General features: G+C 39.0%; 1 protein-coding gene across 5 annotated transcripts in view; it reads right to left on the bottom strand.

Annotated features, from left to right (window-relative positions):
- ZC3H7A (zinc finger CCCH-type containing 7A) overlaps positions 1-23,335 on the bottom strand; it is a 28,102-nt gene extending 4,767 nt beyond the window's left edge. Inside the window, exons 1-21 of one of the 5 annotated variants that reach the window (XM_071444221.1) lie at positions 22,925-23,046; positions 21,917-21,952; positions 16,673-16,776; positions 15,452-15,491; positions 14,487-14,684; positions 13,790-13,948; positions 12,089-12,169; positions 11,961-12,002; positions 11,136-11,163; positions 10,346-10,626; positions 8,485-8,692; positions 7,472-7,536; positions 6,534-6,726; positions 4,729-4,890; positions 3,901-4,097; positions 3,569-3,666; positions 2,380-2,561; positions 1,786-1,862; positions 1,097-1,230; positions 601-706; positions 29-137 (exon numbers count right to left, since the gene is read on the bottom strand). In XM_071444221.1, the coding sequence (XP_071300322.1) occupies positions 29-137; positions 601-706; positions 1,097-1,230; positions 1,786-1,862; positions 2,380-2,561; positions 3,569-3,666; positions 3,901-4,097; positions 4,729-4,890; positions 6,534-6,726; positions 7,472-7,536; positions 8,485-8,692; positions 10,346-10,626; positions 11,136-11,163; positions 11,961-12,002; positions 12,089-12,169; positions 13,790-13,948; positions 14,487-14,684; positions 15,452-15,491; positions 16,673-16,740 (2,428 nt within the window). In that variant the 5' untranslated portion in view covers positions 16,741-16,776; positions 21,917-21,952; positions 22,925-23,046. Of the gene's footprint in view, positions 1-28; positions 138-600; positions 707-1,096; positions 1,231-1,785; positions 1,863-2,379; positions 2,562-3,568; positions 3,667-3,900; positions 4,098-4,728; positions 4,891-6,533; positions 6,727-7,471; positions 7,537-8,484; positions 8,693-10,345; positions 10,627-11,135; positions 11,164-11,960; positions 12,003-12,088; positions 12,170-13,789; positions 13,949-14,486; positions 14,685-15,451; positions 15,492-16,672; positions 16,777-21,916; positions 22,435-22,924 lie in introns of those variants that run through there. The other 4 variants (XM_071444224.1, XM_071444223.1, XR_011681821.1 and 1 more) reach the window with 4 other exon arrangements.
- Positions 23,336-23,640: the final 305 nt, after the last annotated feature.

Here is a 23,640-nt window from a genome sequence, read left to right as displayed (position 1 = left end):
AACATGTTAGATTTAGTCCTCTACTTACTGTTGTTCTCCTTCATATAAGTCCACATCTCTCTCTCCTCAGGACTGTGAGCAAATGAGCAGTTTCCATCATACTGACATTTCTTGCCCGAAGCAATATGATTGCACAACTGGAACAGGAATTTAAAGAAATCTTTAAGAATACAAAGCAGAATGGATGCTAGTAGAATTTTTGTATTTTTTTTCAGTCTTGGATAGTGTTTCCCCTCCCAAACATTTATATAATGTGAAAAATAAAATGTTTATTTTACAAAAAGCCTCATTTATAGTTAGAAAAAGAAAACTGCTGGAAGCACGTACTATGAATGCTTTTTGCCTCCTACCACACTACCAGACCCCAGATATGTATGAATAATTTCAGAAATATTTTCTTCCACTGACAAGTAAGGACTTCAGTAGTAACATGAGATCAGTGCTTTCCTAAGGCTGAACATTGTAGGAACACTATGAACATTTTCCTACCAACTCCCATGGGAATTTCTCCAGAACTGATGAAACCAGCCCAATTGCCAGCATTTTCCAGTGGCTATTATCTATTTTCTTAACCAAAACATTAGTTTTAAGTTAACATACATCAAACTGCAGAGGCACTTGTTTCTTTGCAGGCAGAGGACGAATGGTCATCCACTTCTTACGTTCATTAGACATCACCAGCACCACACGGCGATCCTTGCTCCATCTGGAAACCACAAGCATTCAATCAAAGAAAATACTATTAAAAAAAACCACAACACAATTTCTGCACAGAAGCATAACCAGGAAAGCTCAGACAGTTTATTTTTAACGCTTTCACCATGTATTTAAGATTTAAAGAAGTTCTATAGAAACTTGACCAAAACTCTTAATACAAAAAAACCCCTCCAAAACCAAAACACAAACACTTTGGTAGCCATCAAAGTGTTCTCTCAGTACCAATTATTAGTATACCACAGAAGAGATAACTCTGTTTTACATCAGTATGTTTGGGGTTTATAATTCCTTGTATGACTCTTTCCTAAGAAGCAACAGCTTCCCAGAAGTGGTTTTAAATGGCTGACAAAGCAGTAGAACTTTCACTGATCTTACTTACGGGTGTCTTGCCTTTGCACTACAGTATTTTTTGTTTCTGTCTGGCTCACTAACTTGACCATTTCTCCAGCACTGCCCACAAACAAACTTCATCTTCAAATTAAGCGATCCATATTTCATTTGGTTCCCAAGAATCTTAAGCAAAAAAAAAACAACAACAATAAAAGGTATTTTTTTTATCTGCAAAGATATCCATATATAATTGTTAATAACCCCCTATGGCAGAGATTCCAACCCATGTTGGGAAGCAGATATACACTGCATATCTTGTAATAGCTCAGCTTGTCATTTCAAACTAGACATTTCTAAACAAATGCATTTTTTCATTGAACTTATTTCTGACTTAGGTATATGTACCCTGAAGTTGTGATAATGTGTACAAACTAAACACATAAAAGTGCTACATATTGAAAAGATAATTAATTGCCCTGGAGCAGTTGACTTTGAACTTATATTTACATTTTATGTTCCACCTGGGACAGAACAAGCAAAGTAAAAAAGGAGCTGCACAGCAACAAAGCAGGCATTTTAGTCCAAGTGAGCAAGCTGAAGAAAGCCTATACTGAAAGAGATTATTTGGAAATCGTTAAAAAAGTAATTTCTATAATAAGCTACATTATATACACACATTAAAAAAAGTATTATTACCACAGTCACTGCAAAATTAGTTGAATGGAAAACTGAAAATACCTGTGATCCATGTGCACTAGCTTCCATGTTCTGCCAGTACTTCTTTGATTCTTGAACTATAGTATCATGTGAAATACCTGTAAAGGAAGGGAAACAGTCTTTGAGTACTTAGGACTGTTGCAGCCTTACAGACAGGCTCAAACTGGAACGCTACTGAAGCCCCAAATCTTCCATCCATTTGTCTTTTTGTGTAAGTGTTCACACATGTGTGATATACATGATATGCACTTACATCACAGATATGATGCTATGTCCACACACACACACACATTTAAGAACACTGTGAGGGCATTCAAACCAGAAATGTTGCCTGTATCATCCCAATGGAAAGCATACAAGGTTTTTAAGTTACAGACTGCTCATATAAGTCAAGGTGCATGTTTCAGTATTTAAACATAATGTACTAGAGCTCTAATGCCAATGTAATTATAAAATCTACACTGTTTGTACCTCTCCAAAATGCAAGCTGAGAGGCACCAGGTTGCTCCTGCTTGCTTCCTGCACTGATCCAAAGCTGCTAATTTCAGAGGGAGTCAACAAAAGGAAGGGGTAGCAATACAATGAAGAGTAAAATGAACATTTTACTAAACATACCTGATTCCTTTTGCATTATCCAGACTTTAAGCTCTACCAGACTGTGAGCATAAAAGCATTTATCCTCTCGTAAGCAGCCATAGTTCACCTCATGTCTGCACAGGTCAAGCTGACACCGAACTTGGAAGGGGCGGATTTTGGAATACTTCACCATAGTCTCTCGCAAAATGTGGACAAGGCACCTGATTTGAAAACAGTTTTAGATATTCTTTAAAATAACCATCCTTCACCACAGCTTGTTCAAATATCCTTTAAACACTTTTTTCTTGAAATCAGAAAGGAAAGTTCCCAGAAGGAGGTCACATCTAAGCATTGTTTCAAGGCTGAGAAAACGCACTAAACAGCACCACACAGTACTCTTGGGAACCCAGAGTCCCTCTTCTGCAAAGCATTACTGAATTCAATCCAGCTGGATCACTGGCTTCCAAGAAGGAAAGCAGATCATGCCCACTTTCAAGTACATATCCTGATCTAATTACTAACCCACGTACTATAGAGGAATATTTATAGAGCACCATTTAAGGAAGAGGTGATGCAGAACAGTAACAGCCTAGCTCTAGTAGCAGCAGTGCTTCCTCAATACAGGGAACTGCAATACAAGCAAAGAAATTCCAGTGCTCCCACTTACTTTTACATCATACAAAGGAAAAAGTCTCTTAATTCTCCAAAACTCATTTTACACTAATTACAACAATAAAAACTTTTTAAACTTCCAAAGAATAATTAAAGATACTCCTCATACTTTTTTTATCAACTGAGTTAGTAAGGACAATGGTCTATTTTATAGACTGTAATTAAGGTAAACCTGAGTTAAAACTACAGCAAAATTAGCAAAACATATCAAAGAAAGAGCAACTTAGAAGTTCCTGTTTTAATTTCACATTATACATCTATTTAGAGTAATACAGCTCACCAGGTAGATAAGCTATTAACAACCTGACACCAAATCGCATAAGATTCAAAGATGAGGGTAGACACCACTAATTTTGAATGATTGATAAAGAAATAGCTCACTTTTACTTGGTTACATTTGTCAAACTTTGCTCTTTTAGTCTGTCTTGCCTATACTGCCAAAGCATAAGAGTCAACAGGGAAGAGAAGTTGACTAACAGGTAAGAAACAAAAGTCAGTATTAAAAACTGCCCTTGCTTTTAAATTGCAGCTTATAGAGATGGTATTTCAAACATACTTGTTATCTTCAAAGTCATGCATAGCAGGGTGAGAACAAGAAGATGAGTTATCTTTGTTCCTTTTGCTTATTATTCTGGGCTTGTGATCAAAACATTTCTGGAATAGAAAAAAAGTAATTTTACGGTATATATTTTAAACAATTAAAAATATACCTTACCCTAAAGATTTTAACAGATACTTCATTTAGTCTCTAATCTAAAGGCAGCCAAATAATTACTGAAATCTGTTTCAAAAGTTCCAAAACAGTCATGCATGAACCAAAGCATTTCTTTCCATATATTTTAATTATCTATTACCATTTTTATTGTGTTACAAGAAATAAAGCAGCACCTCACAAAGAAACATAAATAATCCATGGTATTCTTGAAGAAGTTGGGACACAGTCAAGTTGATCTTCCCAGGCCCTCCAAAAAGAGCTTCTCTGCTGAAGGCTCCCTTGCGCTCCAGCGTCCACACATCAATCTCCTCCTGGCAGTAGGCAAAGGTGCAGTGCCCTGGGTACCTGCACTCCTCCTCAGCAGCCACATCTCAAAGGACAGCATCAAACACAGCATTGCTTTTACTCAACTTTTCTTGGAAATTCATCTTAAAACTTCCACTATATCAGTTTCAAATACTTTTAATAAAGAAGTTACAGAGAGCTGTTGTAAATTTGTCACTTAAATCTAACAGAACTAAAACATTATGCTGAATGACTTGGTGAAAATGTAAAACTCCTCAAAACAGCTAATGCACACTTCTATCAATTATCCTGCACTAATCTAGGGCAACGATGCCAAGAACCCAGAATACCCTCTGCTCAAATAAAGCTGCTCATTAACCCACAAGTCATCTTGCTTACATCCTAATTAGAGGTTCACATTGCAAACAAAAATGCTTCTTTTTTGCTGTGTTTAACAGTAATCATCCAACACTCAAAAGCAAAATTATTCCTGATGGACAGAACAGTACAGAAGTACACTGCCTGTTCTCTGAATAATCATATTAGTGGTCAAGATATGGTTCTCCTTACCCCCTTTGAAATTTTAAACAACCCAGAACTTCCTTCTCCACCTCCCATAAGCATAAATAAAAATTCCTTCTATACTTCCCTATGGAAAAGCTAAATTGTATTACTTTGAGCACAGGCATTACCAGGTTACCCTGTGTAACACCTACCTTTACATATATGATATGGTCCCACATACTGTGTCTTTGTTGGTCTTGGACGTATTTTTTTCCATGATTTATCTTCAGAGTTTTTTATTCTGCCAATTAAAATATCCTTCTTACATTTATGTTCTAAATTGGGATGGTAAGCATAATCCAATAATTTAGGACCTGAAACAAGCACAGAAAATTGCTTGTATTGGCATAAATTGCATCAAACATGAACATGTCAATACACACATTGGCACAGAAGCCCAAAAGCAAAGTACACAAACACATTGTATAGAATTCCTACTTGCACCAGCACCTCTGCAGAACCAAAAGTCATTACCCACCATGTTGAGCAAAATAGAAAAAAAAAAAAACCAAATACTTACAAAAGCCAGTCTCAGCAAGAAAAAACCCACAAGTTATTTTTTATTTGGGGAGGGATGCTGTGTTACAACCTAAGGTTTCTAAAATTGCTGCATTTTTTTCATATTACAAAGTATCCATTCCAATAACACTAGTTTAAAACTTAAATTGCTTATGTATAGTAAGTCAATGCAGGGGAATTCCAGTGATCAATAAATGGCTCTCTTAACCTTCAACATTTATTTTATCAGGAGTGCTACCATGCTCAGGGACAAAACACACTCAGTAGGAAGTTCACATGTGCCAAAAAGATAAATGCCAACCCCAGAACTTTGTGATTTTGGAAACAAAAATACACCTAGCTTCAAACTCTCTTTAGGATGGTACTAAAAGAAGACATCAGGAAGAGCATCTGAAGATGAGCAAGGCTCAGTGAATTTTGCTATTCATGAGAAAACAAGAGCATGACCCAGTTTTCTCTGGACAAGAAGATGATGGAACAGTGTAATTGCAAAAGGCAGTAAAAGCAGGAGACACTTCAAGGCTTTGACAGAGATGGAAAGAAACAGAGGAAGCAGATGCATCGACACAAAAAGTGAAGCTAGGAACATGCTAAGTATTCTCATCAATATGCTCTAACTCCAGCTTTAGCAGAACATGCTCTATGTTTTTTCAAATGTCACTTTGTGGATTTTTCTAGTAAAAATAATTTTAAACTAGTATAGAAGTTCTTAAGGGTACAATAGTCATCCCCTAAAGATCTCAATAAAATTCTTTATTAGTATATTGACATCAATGATACCTGTAACTTCAAACACAATGCTTATTTTTAAGATTAGTTTTAAGAGAAGCTATTGCCTTTAAAATATGGCTCTGTTTAACAGCAACAGCTCAGGCCTAAAAGATTAGTTATATTAATGACCAATACTGGTTAAGCTCCTTTAAGTCAATACAGTGGAGTTAATTATTACCAAGGTTTGGAAGCCTCATGATTATGATTTAGAATTAGTTTGAAAGAACAATAAAACAGATGGGATGTGAAGGTTACCAGGTACTTTGAACTGCAGTTCAATTCCCCATGGCCAATCAGAGAGAGTATTGCAAGTTTTATTTAGTCTTGAGCAAAGGTGTCATTCTTCACAGTACCCTGGGGTTTGGGAGGAAAGGGGATACAGAATGTGAATGACCTTACACACAGGGAAAGCGTGGGGTGATTTGTGCTGGGTTTAGAAATCAAGAAATCTATTAGGACAAGAAAAAAAGACAAGAGGAAAGAAGATAAAACAGTGGTTGAAATAGTTCACCAATCATAAGATCGTGCTACATCTGCAAAGAACAAGTCAGGATTAACATGGTTTAGAAGCCAACAGTGTTAAATTAGGAACATGAATATTTTAAATCTATGCTTTTAAATTAAAAGAAAAAAAAAATCAACCCCATCAAGTCCAACAGCTCCTTACCTTTTTTGACAAAGCATAACTGGCAGGCCTGTCTTAGCTCATGTGTGCCTTCCAGTGGGTTCCTTCCCGCCAGTGCTGGAGATACAGGTATATTAGCAGTTGTACTGCTAAAAACATTGGAAAAGTCATTTCTAGTTTGGCCTGCAATTCCCATGTAATTTTCAGATCCAAACAAACTACTAGGACCATTTATCTGTTGAAAGAAAGCATATTTTGCTTGATACACAGAATGTATTTATCTACAATTAAAATTTAAAACCTACTGAAATTTTTCTTCATAGCCATAATAGGAACTTCAAAGACAAGTCTGAGAAAGGACATGGAGATTTTACACAGGCCACATACACAGCACAAACTAAGCATAAAACAAGAGCCAGCCAGGTACAGGCAGAACAGCAGCCTTTGTGAGGCTAATTATTATTATTATTATTACTAATTAATAGTAATAATTAGTTTTGGCTGGCTGCCTCCTGAGGATGCAATCCCTCATCCCACCATTCCCCATGCAATCAGTGCCAGCAGCGTGGCTGAAAATGCACAGCATGACTGCAGAACAGACAGCAGCCAGATCCTCAGACACACAGGGGCATCTGCTCTGTTCCTGTACTAGGACAGCTCTTCAGCATCCCTACTGCTTGGTACTCAGATCATAAGGGATTTTAAATTATTTTACAATTCAACAGTATTTTACAGCAAGTTCCTCAAAATAGAATAATGGTTGTGGCATCAGTCAAAATTTGCATACATAAAACAACCTCCATAAATTTTTTTCTTTTGTTACTGTTCCTGTAAGTTCCCACAGCCAGAACCCACTTTTAATGGTAGAAGTGCTATTCTTCTAAAAATAGAAACTTCAGCTGTAAAAATGCAGATCTGTGTAAAGCCTCCAAGGTGATAACATCTGAACTGGTGTGAGCAAAAACATGAAAAATACGTACAAACAATGGGGAATTATTGCTGTTAAGTGTTGGTGTTCCATCTCTAGAAGCTGAACTTGAGATGTCTAAAGGAATAAAAAGATATTTTAGTTAAATGAGTTCCCAAGAACTCCCATGCAAAAAATAATTTATCATTCCTGAGAAATATCAGAGGTTTGGGTTTTTTGACAAACACCAACCTTCTTTTTGTTTGCTACAATAAGTTTTTTTTTTCATTATGTAAAAGTCCCTTGTAAACATCTGGGCTGAAAAGTTATTAGGCAATCATCTTCAAAATATACACCTGGTTACCACCAGCAGTACTGGCAGATACTGAAGCAACATGAAAATACTTGTTCAGTACAAAAAGGGCAGCAAGATAAACCATATCTGACTATGAAAAAATGAGGAGATGAAAGAGGGGTAAGAGGATTCTTCAACTTTTTATTTTATTTTGTATATCTGGCTGTGTTCCGAAGACAGCATAGTCCTGTAACACTGATAATTAAAGACAAAGTATTTATTTTATCTTTTGTAGTTTGTTACTTGTATCTTCTTATTTCACATACCTGATTTCACTACATAATTACAGTCTGTGCAGTTTGAATCCAAGCATGTAACGCTGGTACCTTTTTAGAGTACACAGTTACATTACCCTTTTAGGATTCTTGTTTATTGCCAAATCATGACAAATGGTTTGAGTTGTAAGAGCAACATTGTTTAAAAAAAAATCTGAGGGAATAGTATTTCTTCTTTAAACTTATTCACTTGAAACAAATAAATTTAGATAATGGATACAGAAAAACTACACAGAGGGAGCTTGGAGCATGCTTATGCAGACCCCAAGGAAACAAATACTTTATTTATGAATTCTTATATATAACCAACACTCAAAAACTATTAGCACAGCTCAAATGTTACATGTTAAATATAACTAATAGCTGTGAAAACGAATTTGTTAAAAAGGAAAATCACTTGGCTCATGCACAACTCTCATCATCATTAAAGGTTACATATCAAGACTCATTTCTTACCTCTTTTTGGGTCACTGATTGAAAAAGTGCTTAATGGTGAACAGAAGTTTTCCAGCGACGAAGCCAAAGGCTGTGAAAAGATTTCTGAAAGAGAAGCTGAAGGAACAAATCCTGCAGTAACTGGCAACGTCCCCAGCAAAGAGGCAGAGAAAGGTACACTAGGAGCTACACTCCCTGCAGGAATGGGTCCTCTGGCTCCTGTAGTTTGCTGGAAAAAATATACATTTTACAAGAAGTTCAGACCAAGCAAGAAAGGCCTCAGGAACATAATCTGCCACAGTATTTCTTTTAGTCAAGTTTCTGCAAAGTTTTTGTAAACCTACTGAAAAACATCAAAGATAGGTACATCACAGTCCTGCACAGAGCTGCAGAAACCAAGCCCTAAATGATGCCCCAGCTGCAAGGCATTATCCACTGAGCAAACATTTAAAAGTTCAGTTACCAGACACTAAATTAGTAAGAGATCTGGATTTTTCTTTCCATCAGATAGAAAATCAGGTAACTATGGCTGAATTTCAAAGTTATGTTAAAAACAGACACCAGGAAAGAGTAGGAAGAGTCAGATATCAACAGGATTTGTTTCTAAATAAAGAGAATGCAATTCAAACTGTAGTACAGCAAAAGAGGTATGGGTTGGCTTTGAGGTAAGTCCTCAGATCAAACAAATGATAACACACTCTGCAAAGGCCAGGTCACATTCCTTCCTCCCGTGGAAAACAACAACATATCCCTCTGTACATTTCTGTAAAGGATAAATCAAGGGGGGGAGTTTCCCCTCCCTGCCTGTCATCCCAAGGAGCTCCCTCCTTGTCTGGATGTTGAGTGAGCAGAGTCTGCCCAGTGGGAAACTCCATGTTCCCCAGTTATCAGCCTGCAATTCACTCCATGAGACTGCAGTCTCTCTTGGAAGACTGTATTTTCTCCTGGCTTTCACTATGGCAAACATCCTAGGATCTCTTAAAAAGAATTACTTTCTCTATTTCTGACACATTTTCTAAAACATGAAGTGCATAAAATAGAAAATCAGAAACTCAAGCATTTTTGATTTAAAGATTTGCAACTGTAAATCAGAGCTGAATGAGGAATTAAAATCACAACTGCAGAACTGAATGTGCCACAGCCTCATTTAACACTGCAATACAAATGCAATACAAAATAAATACTCCAAATGACTGGCCAGAGCAGGGAGTCAGTAACTTTGGTAATAGGTTCAGACATCTCTGCTTATCAATCAGAGCTCTCATTTTGACTAAAAACTGAAACCCTGGAGGCTTCACAGTCTGCTCTAGATCTGGCATAATGGCATAAGTAGGAACAACACTTCATAGAACTGCATTTCTCTAATATCTCTTCTAAAAATACAAAAAGTCAGACTCACAATGGTCTGTTGTCCAGCCAGGTGGTGGATCTGGACCAAGTTCTGACTGCAGAGACACCACTGAGCATCCCAGAAGGCCACAGCCCAAGTACTACTCTGCTGCAAAGCTTTTTGCTTATGTTTAACCATGGTTTCTACACCTAGAGGGTGAGCATTTCACTGTTCATGTTCTAAGAGGGTTTATTTGCACAAAAAACCTCCCAAAAACCATGCTAGTCCAGACTTCAAATGTCCAATTCACTTTTCACAGTACTTCTTCTAAGTGGCATTGGTAGTAGCATAACAGTATTTCTGAAGTAGTCCTGCTATCTTTACAGCCACATTTACAAGAATCTGAACCTGAAAAAAATCAACCTGACTATGCCCAAAGATAGCTCAGTGTAACTAGGAAAGGTAACAAACATCACCACCACCTGATAAAAATATGAGATCCCACTCCTAAAGAGAGTCTTGCAAGAAAGAAAACAGACAAAAAAGTCTTACCATTACACTTTCATCTGGATCAGGCACAGAATCAAGTAACTCATCAAGTTCTTCTCCAATAATTATATCTCCATCTCCACAATCTAAACATGCTTCTGGCATAGAGAAAGAAACATTCCCTCCATTTGCCAACACTGCAGAAGGCAAAGGAACCTTTTCCATCTGAAGAGGCATAACAGTAGGTAAAGGTGCTACAGGTACTGGTGACACTTTGGACACTTCAGAAACAAAGTTTGATGAAGAAGCAGCAGAAACCATCTCTTGTTTCTGGTCAGATAAATCTGAAATAGGCAAGATGGGAATGACTGGAACCTTTGTTCAAAGATGTGAGAAGTTCTTGCATTACTTTTACCCCGACAACGTGGAGGGTGAGAGAGTGAAGAAACGTGAAGAATGTTTAAACAAAACCACATTAAATGTTTTCAGCTTCCATCAGCTTCCAAATTATGTGGATCTTCATCTCAATGTTTATTTATTACTCAAGCTAAGACAGAAACAGTTACAGACCTGATACTTTATTAAATCTTTGGTATATTCTCCCCTCCCTGTTTTTTCAAGCTAAAGAGGACAGTATGGAGACAATCACTACAGGAGCAGTTACAACCATATCAGGTTGAGAAGGCCAAAGTGAAATCTGCTCAGCCACTGAATTATGCAGTTTTAGAGATAAACAGATCAGACTAAGTACTTTCAAATGACCAGATGAATTTTCATCCAAATTTTCCTAATACAATGAGACATGTAGGGCATATCTAGCTCCCTAGCATTAGTAATGTAACACAAGACTCACCTAACTCAATATCTTCTACAGAAGAATTCTGTAAATGAGAAAAAAATACCTCTCAGCCACAAGAGCCATTAAAATTTTCAAATACATATTTACAGACAAAGAATCTAAGCCCTCTCAAATTTAGATTTTATAAAATCTCAAATTTACAAAGTCTAATGTAATGTAAAGGTCAAATACTTTTTTTAGATAAAGCATCCATTTACAGACTGAATTCCACTCATGGTATCACTAAAAATTTGCAACCAACCAACCAAAGCGAAAGTGACACTTTAGGGAATGAAAGAGTGTAAATGGTATCTTAAATGAACTGTTCCTTCATCTCCTCATCCCTTTACAGCTAAATCTGTGAAAGAAGTCTGTAAGACAAAGATGAACTCCTCTTCACTACTGCTATTCAGACACATTCCAAAGAGCAAGATAAATGCAAGTTCAGCTGCTAGTGAAGATCAAATTTGGACAAATGCATATAAGTAAAAGGGATTTTATCCCAGCACCCTTCATTTTGAAAATTGTCAACTAAATAAAATAAAAAAATCAACCCATTAACTTTGTTCTTGCCTCAGGACATGAAAAATACACATATGCATTGCACTGGATTTACTCTTTTAGCTAACATTTATTCAACAAAGATAACTTGAATAAATAATCTTATGTCTGCCATATGTGTCCAGCAAAACTGAACATAACAGAGCCCCAAAGTCCCAAATAACAGCCTCTCATATAAACTGTCAATGGCAGCACTGTCCCTTTATCATCAGGAAATGATGAAACAATTATTCCCTGTAATTTACAGGCAGCTTGCACTTGGAACATGTAAAACCTTACCTGAGTTGATACATCACTAGAAACTGAATTTGACGAGGGTGGCTACAAAGAAAAGATACTTTCATTAAATACAAACTCGATAGCAAAAGAGGGAAACCTTAACAAAAAATGTTAAAATAAAATCTTACCTTTGCTCTAACATATGCTTTCCTTATTTTTAACCCTAGTTTTTGAGCTAGTTCTTGAGTAAGCTTAATCACACTTTCATCCTAAAAGACATAAATAAAATTTCATAATTTACATGTACTGTCATCAAGCAAAGACACCTGTTTATATCTCAGTCTGTATTCTGCAAGATCCCTACATGCAGGATGTCTGAAAATGCAGCTTTATTCTTTCACAAACACAGAACTGAAACCTCTATCTGAAAATACAGCTACCCTCAAGCAAAAACTATGTTGACAGCGAATGGACAGTATCCTCCTTCTCCTTTTATCTGGATTTAAAATAATATAAAGGCTTTCCAAAGCCAGAGAAATTCAAGTAAGTGTTTTGTTGGGGTTTTTGGGTGTTTTTTGTTTTGTTTTTTGGGGTTTTTTTGTGGGTGGGCATTTTTTGTTTGTTTATTTGAGGAGGGCATTTGTTCTTTAAGGGGATGGGGGTTTATTTTGTTGTTTTGCTTTTACACAAATTGAGAACCATATTCCTGATTAGCATATGAGCTAGTACATAACACTGATGAATATTTAATGAGCACTCTATATTTCAGGAGGCATTGCATCATACTACTAGAATTAAAAATGTCATTGTATTTCCCTCTGTCCTAGAGTTATAACTACCTATTTAAAATATTTTAGGATTTAGTATTCAGATCACGTCCTACAGCTAGAAAAAGCTATTTATAAAACTTACATAAAGGCATATTAACCTTAAGCAAAAACATTCAGATCTGGAGGTGCAAAGTGAGGATCCAAAGTCCAAAGTTACACATTCAGATGAACTGTTTATGTTTTTGGAAAGACAACTGAAACCTTCTCTCTATCAAGAGGCAAACCTATGCCCAACACTTTGTCTAGTGTCTCACTGTGATTTTGATGCAGCAAGGTGAGTATGCAGCAAGTCAGTACTTTATCAGATCAGTCTATTTTGAGCAAAGCATGTAAAGATTCCATAAGCATGTAAGTTCAAATCAGAAATGCATTTCTGAAGTGAAATCTCTTAACCATCCTCACTCACGGCATTTTAGTTTGCATTATGAAGAGTCCCAGAGAACCAAACTGGGTTTGGATACAACTAAAGCCCTGTAGGAAAGCACTTGATGCACTCCAGCTCCTAAAAAAACCCAAACAAATAAAAAACCACAACCCCACCACACAAACAATCATGGAAAGCAGATCCTCAGGACCAGCATTCAGTCTACAGAGCATCTGCTCCACCACCCAGTGCCTGCTAACACATACAGAGCCCAAGAGTCAGGGTGCACAGCAAGGGATTCACAGAGAGAACAATGCACTGGTAGCAATGTTAATAAACACTTGGCAATCTAAAATCCAGTTATCAAAAGCATAAATGTATATTGTAATTATGGTGGTTTCTCTTCACGTCATAGAGAATTTTTAACAATTAATTCAGTAGTTCTAGTTCTTATTGCAAACATTCATGGCACTTGACCCCTGCTGCATTTCCTCTGCTGAAAGTTAACACAACAAACTGAGCTTGGGGACTGTAATCACTGCCCAGTCTGTACTTCCACAAAAAAAAAAGCTTAGAAGAATAAAAAGTATTTTATTGTATTAAAAAAACCCCAAACCAGAAGAAACAACGTTGGTCTTGAAATAAGTGTATGTTTCAAAACTTTAAAAATAATCACCAATACACAATTTACCCACCTGTGGCACAGCAAGAGAACATTTTGCTACAGCATCATAAGCCTTCTTATAGCTTCCCAGCTCATTCAAAGCTTTGGCTTTGCGATAGAGAGCTCTGAAATTGTTTTCATTCAATCTTAATGCTACCTCACAGTCCTCTAGAACTTTTTCATGCAAACCCTAGGAGGAGCAAAAAGAAAAAAAGCCACTAATCAGAACTCTTATCATGGAAATAGTGAATTTGAACTGCATTGGATGAAGGTATTGAAACACTATCAAAACATTCCCCAAGGCCACTGCACAGTGCATTTGTAAGTTTTGCTAAGTCACCAAATTGGGCAACTAAAAACAAGCAGTGCCATCATTACATAAAACCCAGTAAAAGTCACAAAGAAAATGTAGCTCTTTCACAAGAGCCATCTTGTTCCACAGAGAAAGCAAAGGCAGCCAACTCAGTGCAGTCAGCAGTGTAAATGGATAAAAATACAATTCCATCAAATTCCAAGCCCAGTATGACTCTTTTATGTTAATTCTAGATTAGTAACTAAAATACCTCAATTATACATGTAAAAAGCTTTTCAAGAACGTGCCAAAGAGATGATTTGGAACATGTCAATCTTCAAACTGCAATCAAAAGCTTTTCACTCACTAGACTTTGTGTCTTCATACCCTGTTTGCATCCTGTTCAGGAGAAATCCTAGTTCAAACAGAAGCTTACCATATTTGAATAACAGGCGATCCTGTTCACATGCAGCTTCTCTAAAACATCATCAGAAACATGGATTTCTTCTGAATTAGCATAATCAGCTATGTTTATAGCTTCTGTGTAATGGCTCAGTGATCCTCTCCAATCACCTTCTCGATATACATCATTTCCTTCATGAAAAAGATTTCTAACAAGATCTCGTATAAATAACTGCAACAAAGAAAAGAAAAACTCATCAACAGCAGTTCTTGTTTATCTTCCATACCCCCAAGGAAAAATTTAAATACAAAATTTGTACTTGTAACTCCATGGAAATCGAGTGAAATGCAAAACTTTTGTCTACATTAGTGTTTTTGGTATGACATTTTTCCAAGACAATCTCAAAGCTGTATATATATTTTTTCCATATATTCTTTCAGCAAGCAGCAGCCATAGCAACTGACAAAGCAGGAGAACACAAAAGCTGCTTTGCAAAAACGGTTTTTTCATCAAAATGTGAGTGGCAGCATTTTTATCCAATATGTTCTGAAATCCAATGAAATCACCTACCACCGGAAAAAGAACTAAAAAGACAAATCTGAAAATACAAGCCAAAATTATGCAAAATCATAAGACATACAGAAATAAAATATATTCTAAGGGTTTCTGTGACTGAAATCCTTTTATTTTACTTTTGCTCTGCTACTCTGAGCTTTACTCAGAATAGCACATTGTGATACTCAATTAATGCCCCAAATTCATCCACAGTACCAGTAGAGAAATACTTCATCTCAACTGCTGTATGAGTAAATTGAGGACACCCAAATATCTGAATACCTGCATCACAGTGTTAGTAGTTGTCCAGTTTCAATTTTAAGACTTTTAAAATTACCATTCATATTATTTCATCACCTAAATGATGACTAAAACCAAGATTAACTATAATAACACAGATCAATTTAAAAACCAGTCTGGAAATTAAAAAGTAATTTCATTACCTCATATTGTTCTTGCGTCCCTGGATAGGGCAAAGTGGATCTAGAAAAAAAAATTACAATCTTCACTTATTATACATATTGCTTAAAAGACAATCACACTGAGGAATGCTGGTTCTTAGTAAAAGCAGCCTTGCTTCTGTAACAGGCAAATCTCTCAATATTGCCCATAGCTTGCACTGAACAAGGAAAAGTGCTGTAGATGAGTTTTGATTAAAAAAACTGAGCTGTCTCATTACTAATGGCTTACTTTCTTTTGAAGTTACATGGTCAATCTGAACTCTGCTGTTCAAAATGTATTAAGGTTTTGAATGCTTTGAGAATTTTAGACATCACTGCTCTTTGTTAAAGAGCAATCCTTCCTCTCCTCTCCTCTGCAGAGCCATGTTATATATGAGGAGAACTGCAATCTTCTGATAAGTACTATGAAATGACAAATTATCTATCAAAAACCCACATCAATTTTAATTAAGTCATACCAATGACACAACAGGAATTTTAAGAGTCCTTTTGTATGACATGCAACAGGGATTTTCTCTAGGACAGAAAGGAGGCCTTTACTTCTACCTTTCCAGGAAGAAAAGCAAAAATCCTTTCCCTCTGCATACAGGTTAACTGAGATTCTGTTCTTAAACAGTTTTTAAATGGTCAGGAGTTTGGGGAGGGAAAGTTTTGTTGGGTTTTTTGTTGGTTGGTTGATTTTTTTGTTTGTTTTTGTTTTCTAAGAATGCCATATACGAGCAGCGAACAAGTATGAAATTTCAAAATGATTTTAAGATAGCCAGGATCTTCAAAAAAAAGTTGGCATTGACCCAAATGAAAATTACTCAATGATTTCTCAATAGCTTAAATTTTAGCTCCAGAAAGTTAAAATATTTAGGTAGTGGTGAGCAAACCCCTCCCTCTCAGTAGCAACCTAGTTTTAGGAGTAGTTATTCTTAAGGTGGATTATCAGGCTACCAACATTTTCTACCCACAAAAAAAGATTAAATGCTATTTTTTCCTCAAAGGCAGGAAAGGAATAACCTCTCACCTTGCATTTGCTCTGTTTAGGAACAAAGAGAAGTGCTGTATTTTCTTTAAAGCTGCTCCCTGTTTAACATGTTAGTGCTAGCAAACATTCTGAGGAAAAGCACAAAAGGCCTTGTCCAGAGCCATCCATCTCATAGAAATACATATAAACATGTACATGAAAATGCAAGAATAAAAACCACAAAATCATACTCTATAAACTGGAGTCCTTTCTTAATGTCCTGTTGTCTAGTGCTTCTCTCTTCCGAGACATTGGACATGTTATCCTGAACATCCACTTTTGGGATATGCCACTCCTCAAAAAGGAACAGAGATAAACGGCTGTTAGAATGTGTCTCCATGTGCACCTGGCCCAGAAGGAGCCACTCTCACATCAACACTAAGGTGTACATTGTACAAAGGTGATTCTGCACCAAGCTTCAGAGAGCACTGCAGAAACTCCTGACACAGCTGAGGCACCCAGAGCACAGAGAGAGAAACCCCAGGTCACAACCAACATCCCCCCCATCAGTGCCCACTTACACAATATTCAATATTGCTGCAGAGAACCTTTCTTCCAGTTTCTAATTTATCCTTGGTTCCCACTCACTTCCTCCAGAGGATCAGAGTCCTGTCAGTGTAACTGACCAAGCTACAAGCCCATCTTTGCAGGGGTTACTGCTGAACTGAGCTTCAGTTCCACACTGTCCCCTTGTAAGAGCTTTACACCTCTTTTATTTGCTTGTTGAAGTGGAAATAAACTCAAGTTCTTGGTGTATTTATTAATAAAAACCAAACTGATGAGAAAGCTACCATGAAGTCTGGTGCTACAGCATCTCTTCATCCCCCAAGCACTAAGGTGAAATTAGAAGCAAACACAGCTGCTTTATGAATATCTACCAGTCAGCCAAGGGGAGAACCTTGGATACTTTACCAGTAGCAAATATTACCTACTTCACTTGAAAAACTGAACTACTTCAAGGTAATTCCACATCATCAGCTTGACATTTCAATTTGTTTCAATCATTGCTTTTTTTTCCAGTTTGTGTCTTTAATTGACTGGATTTACAAATGCCCAAGTTAAACAAGCTAAAATGATCTGCATAACCTTCAATATAAGGCTATTTGAAGGCTGTCACAATTGTACTTGGTTATGCCCAATTGTGATGTAAGAATACAACTCATTTTTCCAAAAAACTACCAGTAGGACAAAGTTTTAGTCTGAAAATACTCAAATTCAGAAAAAGGCTTTTAGCTAGAGGAACTACGTATGTTTTGTGAAGAAAATTACTTTTCGTAGGAATTTATAGTTAAAAAAACCTGAACTACATGCAGTACAAGTCTGGTAGTCTTGAAACTAAGTTTAAAAAAGCCAGTATTTTGTGCCAGGCTGCCATTTCACATCAGTGGCAGAAGAACGAAAACAAAGTAAAATGAGAAGCAAACTAACCCCAGCAAACTCCAAAAAATCCCAGCTGAGGACAGGAACATGCTGCAGAAGATACCCTACTTTATCTGAATGACTTGGAATGAGGAAACAAATTGAAGAATCTTCAGCTCTAATAATGTTTACAAACCTTTTCAAAGCCCCTTTAACGAATGCATGAAGTCCAGACCACTTCAAGTCATTACAAGTTATTCCTATTGTAATACATTCCTAAAATGAGCATAAAAATGAATAATTTTCTTAAGGTCACTAAACAAATTATTGGAAGCACTCCAAGGTCCCCATTTCACCTCACTTCCCACTGTGACCTCAGAAAGGGCAAGCTTTAAAAAAAAGCATGAAACTAAAACTCAGGTTTTAGATAAATATCATGGACTGCTCTGATAGTTCCCTAACAGGAATTTCTCAGCTACTGCTTGCTTGGGTATATAAACAGCCCTCAGTAATCTATTTTCCAGAGAGGAACTAACTGTTTTTCATGTCATTTTATGCATCACCTTTTCTTCCATAAGTTAATAATATATACTATGCTTTTGCTATATGATAAAGGTTTTAATAAAAAACAGCATATCCATGAAGAAATTAAAATGCCTAAAGACATTTTATTTGGCATCTGAATAGTTTTTATTTACTCACTCATGGATTAGGTTTTAGAATTCAAACAAAGTCTTGTAAGAATAAGAAATTATCACACTAACCAAAGAATGTAGGAATAGTAGCACATTTTCCCTCAGAAGTAAGCTTTGAAAAACACATTTTAGTCCTGTGAATTATAGCTGACAATGTAATACCTTGCCACACAAGAGTCTTGCATATGTCACAATCTGGGCAAAATTAAATTCAGCTTTACTAATTTTATAAAATCCCAGTATTTCACCCCAACTTGCAATGACACAAGGAAAGTCCAACACGGTGACACCTGCATTTATTTATCACCTCTAACAGAACATTAAAGAATGATATATAGAACCTGAGGATGTGCAGATCCCATTTCCCCACAAGAATAAAGTTAATGGAAATGTTACAAACTGGCATTGCATACATAAGAATAGCTAGCAAATGATGAACATATGTGAGTGCTGAAATTTATTATTCAAAGCAGTTTTCTATTTTTTCCCTACTCATTTGCATACAAGATATTCAGGCAAAAATTATCTTTTCTTAGAATACTCTGACAATTAAATTGCCCCAATATTTGATGATTTTGCAGAGGATTTAAAATAATTTCAGATAGCACCTTTAACAGTATCTCTTCCCCCCAAATTTTCCTTATATCCTCTGAAACAACCAGAAACACATTAAGGCTCAGTTATATACAAGGCAAATGACAATCATGTCTTGCCTTTTAATGTCATCCATCCACTTTCCAAGATGAAACCCCTACCTATATAGCAACAGCCCTTCCCCATTTGCAGGGACAGAATTTAAAGAAAAATAAACTTACATACAGTTAAACAGTCTAAATGTTGGTTTGTTGCTTGAAAAATTACAAGAAAAGCAAAGCCTGTACTTTTGTTTTACTCTTTGTGCAATTCTCTGAGAGAAACAACCTAAAATAAAGAAAAAAGTAGTACAAGAGCTGGAAAAAAAAGCAGACTAATATATCACTGATTAACACCACAGGCAGAACTAATTGTTGCATTAAATGCAGTATTGCTATGACTGCTGCTATGAGAGAATGGAGCTATACAAGATCAATTTACTAAATGTAGTAAAGAAAAAAAAAAAGCTTCCTAGACATTTTAAAGAACAATTTATCCTTTTTTATCTTCATCACAGGCTTTAACTCATCCTGTTTCTCAGCAGCAGAAGCCAAGTGACAGAAAGGACTCTGCCAGGAGCCAGGGACAGATGCTGGCCCACCCATACAAGCAGCAGACAGGAAGGACACAGGTCTGTGCCAGAGCAGGCAGGGGAACACCTCCATTCCTCTTTGCCACAAAGCCACTTATGGCTCTTACTGGTTATTTGCCTTCCTTCCAGCACATGGCAAGATAGGTTTTTTCTTTTCTGTATTTTAGCACTTTTAAGGCATTCCAGTTACATTTTAAAGGACATTCCCATTATCTAGCACATACCAGGTGCCATATTCAGGCACAAGGGTGTTGAGTACAATTGCCAGACTATCTCTGCAAAGCAAATCTCTGCAACACAAGTGACTTAATACATACAGAATGCAGAAATTTAGTTTTTCTGTAGAAAGAGCAAAAGCCTTGGCTATTGTAAAAAGGAAAACTGTGTAAAACTGCAGAGAATTGAGCCTTTCCATTTCTAAACTGCAGGACCAGAGAACAACTATCTACAGTTGGTCATGCACACAAGTTCCCCCAGTTGAAAATTCAGTCCCACAGGACAGGGAACTGGGAAGGACTGATCCTTTCTCCTCTTGCACAGAGTTTTGCACATTGCTTCTTTAGAGATGAATGGAGAATGCTGTAAAAATGCATAACATCATCTGGGGACCAGAACTACTCCCTCTGGGAATTAATGACCTTCAGCTGACCAAATAATTCCGTTATTTTTTGTTGTAGATATTTATGGCTCTGGCTATTATAAATACTTCAAGTAAGTATTCTTTGCCCCTTCAGGCCTAAATGCTGAAAACAACTGGAAGTCAGTGATCCTTGCTTCACTTCTCTCTCCACAGAACTAAAATTTACAAAGCAAGGATAGAGCATAGATGTGTCTTTTAAATTACAGGAGAATATCCTCCTGCCATGTATCACCGAGTTCACTATTTACACATTTACTGGGTGACAGGAATCTCAAATTTCTATACAGTACAAAGCACATGGAAAATTTTGTCATTACTGCAGTTGATAGATCTCCACCAGCCTCAGTGGTTCAGCTGAATTAGCGAATAAAATTACACCAAGTGAAGAGACCCCTTCTGTATCCTAGCATCAGCCTTCTCCCCCTCAACTCTGACAGAAATGAACCCTTCATCTACACCATCGTATGTCAAAACTTCAGTCAGAATCTGTGAAACCAGAAGCCTGTGTATAAAACAACCCCAACAACAGTTCACTGTTTCCATATAGGAAAACTACTCCAAAGGAGAGAAGTTAAACCCTAGAATAAAGGGAATGCTGCAAAGAGAAGAGCAAGACTGAAACAGAACAGCAGGAGTGAAGATATGACTAAGAGGCAGGCCATATAAATCCCTCTCACCTACTAAAAGCAAAGCCTATCTCTGCCGCTGCCTCCTGCACCACTAACAGCAGCAACAAGCACAAGACACTCAGGCATTTGGATCCAAAAGCTACACAGGGGTAATTCCCACCCCAGGGGCACAGGAAAGCACAACTCTGCCTCGACAGAGCCGAGTGAGAAGTGGCATCAACAGCTACACCCAAATCGCTTCCTCAGGAGATGCCACCCACACAAACATTGCCAGTACCCCCAGCTCTAGCCCAGCCAAGGGTCCAGCTGGACATGGAGCACACAGAATAAACCTTGCCAGAAAGCAGACTTGTCAAAGCCCTTTTATTGCCCATCCCAATCATCTGACAGATTAAAAGCATAATTACAGATAATAAATGACAGTGCAAACTAAAGCATGCCTTACAGAGATTGTAAACTGCTCATCAGACTTGGAGTGGCATCAAAATAAGGAAGGGAAAATAGAGACCTTAATACAAAATCCGTACAAAATAAATGTGTTCCTCAGACAGCAAAAGCACAAAAGAGTTTATGTTCATGTTTACACATCATTGAGCTTTTCTATGAGACATTTCAAACATGCAAGATGCTGGGGGAGAAACAGGAAACGCATTACACAACACACATTTCAATAGTCCCAACTTCTCTGCTTAATCTAGCACTTCTGGCCACAATCACAGAATCCTGTTATGTCAGCTCAAAAAAACACCTAACACAGACATCACACAGTTCCACCTTTTATTTCTAAAAAGTGAACTTGACTGTAATCAAAACGAAATATCTGAATAAAAGAAAACAGAACATATAGCCGTAAATTAAGACCTATTAATTTCCCACTCTTTACTTACCTTCGGTATTTAGTTGCATCTCCTCCCACTTCTTCCCTATCCACAAAATAATAAGATAGTTTTCAAGATTTATTTTCTATTATCACTGATTTGCTACATTTTTTTTAATCCATGTTAGAAACAGGAGAGAACAAAAACGCTTTGTGAAGTCATTTCACTTCCCTAGGAGATTAAGAAGCAGAGCTTGAAGACTTCGGTTTACAGCTCTCTCACATACTTCAGTAAAGAACAGATCTAAAAACCTAACCGCAGGAAGAGCATCTCACCATTAAATCCAGATTTATCAACAGCATTTAAACCAAGATAAACTTTGATACTCGATTTTGGTCACTACAATCGACAATATTCGAGTTTCGTTGCTGGTTTTGGTTGTGGGGTTGGTTTGGGGTTTCTTTCCCACTTCCCCTAAGACAGTTCTGACTTTGGGTAACAGAACTTCCAACGCTGCCTGCCGGGGCTGCCCGGGCACACCGGAGGCACCAGCACCGTGCCCGGGCTGCAGGAACGGCACAGGTCACCCGCACCTGTCAGCGCGGAAAGCCCCGAAACTCCTGCCGGGGGGCCGCGGGCAGAGGACGGGCCCCGGCCGGGCACTGTCAGCGCTCCGCGGGGTTTGTTCCGGTCACGGCGCAACAGGAGAGCTCCCACCCGCGGGCTGTGCTGCCCCAGCGCTCCCGCCCGCCGCCTTTGTTCGCGCCGAGCGGCTCCGGCAGCCGGGGAGAGCCCTCCGGGGGGCCCGGCCCGGCCGCGGCTCCGGCGGGACCGACAGCGGCAACGGCCGGGAGGACACGCGACCCCCGGCGGGAGGGGCGCGGCGAACCAGCGGCTCCGCCTCGGCGGGGAGCGGCGGCCCCGGGGCGTGGGAAGGGACGGGCGGGACCGGCTCCCCGCGCCCGGAGCGGGGCGGAACGGCAACAGGGCCGGCCGCGGCTGGGCACTCCTTCCTCGGGCGGAGGGTGCCGCGGGGGCACCGGGATGCGGTGTGTCTGTCCCTCCCCCCGCCCGTACCTGCTGTGAGGCCGCGGGAGCGCAGCGGGAGGCGGGGCCGGCGGGACGGGCGCGACGGCGGCGACGGCGATAACGACACCGAGAGCGGCGGCAGCGCCTCCTCCGCGCCGCCCGCGCAGCGCCGCCGCCCCCGCGCGCCCCCTGCTGCCGGGAGGCCGCGGGCACAGCCCGGGGACGGCCTGAGCCGAGCGCGAGCGGCGCGGGCTTCCCATTGGCTCGCCACGATTGTTTTGGGAAGCGCTACTTCTGATTGGGGGCGCCTGGGAAGCTCTTGGCTGCTGATTGGTTGGCCGCCTGCGGTCCCGCCCCCGCGTTTCTTTCCCTTCAGCGGGCCGGAGCCCGCCCCGCCCGGTTTGTAGCCCTGTGCGGGCGGTGCCGTCTGACCGGTTGTGTAGACACCGGTACGACCGAGCCCGGGGCCGCCACTATCCGGAGCCGCTGCGCCCCTTTAAGGCCCCGGTTGGCTCTCCCGGAAGTCGCCTGACGTGAGCAGCTGGCGGGATTCCTTCCGCCCAGTGACGTCACTCCTGGCCGACAGGGCGCTGCGCGTGCGCGTTCCGCCGTGCGCGCCCCGCTGCCCTTAGCGCGGTGAAGCGGCGGGGCCGCGCTCAGCTGAGAGGAGCGCGAGTGAGCCCCGGGGTTTGCTGTGACCTGGGGTTTCTCATGGTGGAACCCACAAAATGAAAATGCCTTTGCCCGATTAAAGTCCCTGAGGG

Source organism: Agelaius tricolor, unplaced genomic scaffold, assembly GCF_023055355.1.
Source record: "Agelaius tricolor isolate 1412-34295 unplaced genomic scaffold, bAgeTri1.0.p SCAF_19, whole genome shotgun sequence".
Taxonomy (NCBI): domain Eukaryota; kingdom Metazoa; phylum Chordata; class Aves; order Passeriformes; family Icteridae; genus Agelaius; species Agelaius tricolor.
This window is presented reverse-complemented; position numbering and strand designations above follow the sequence as displayed.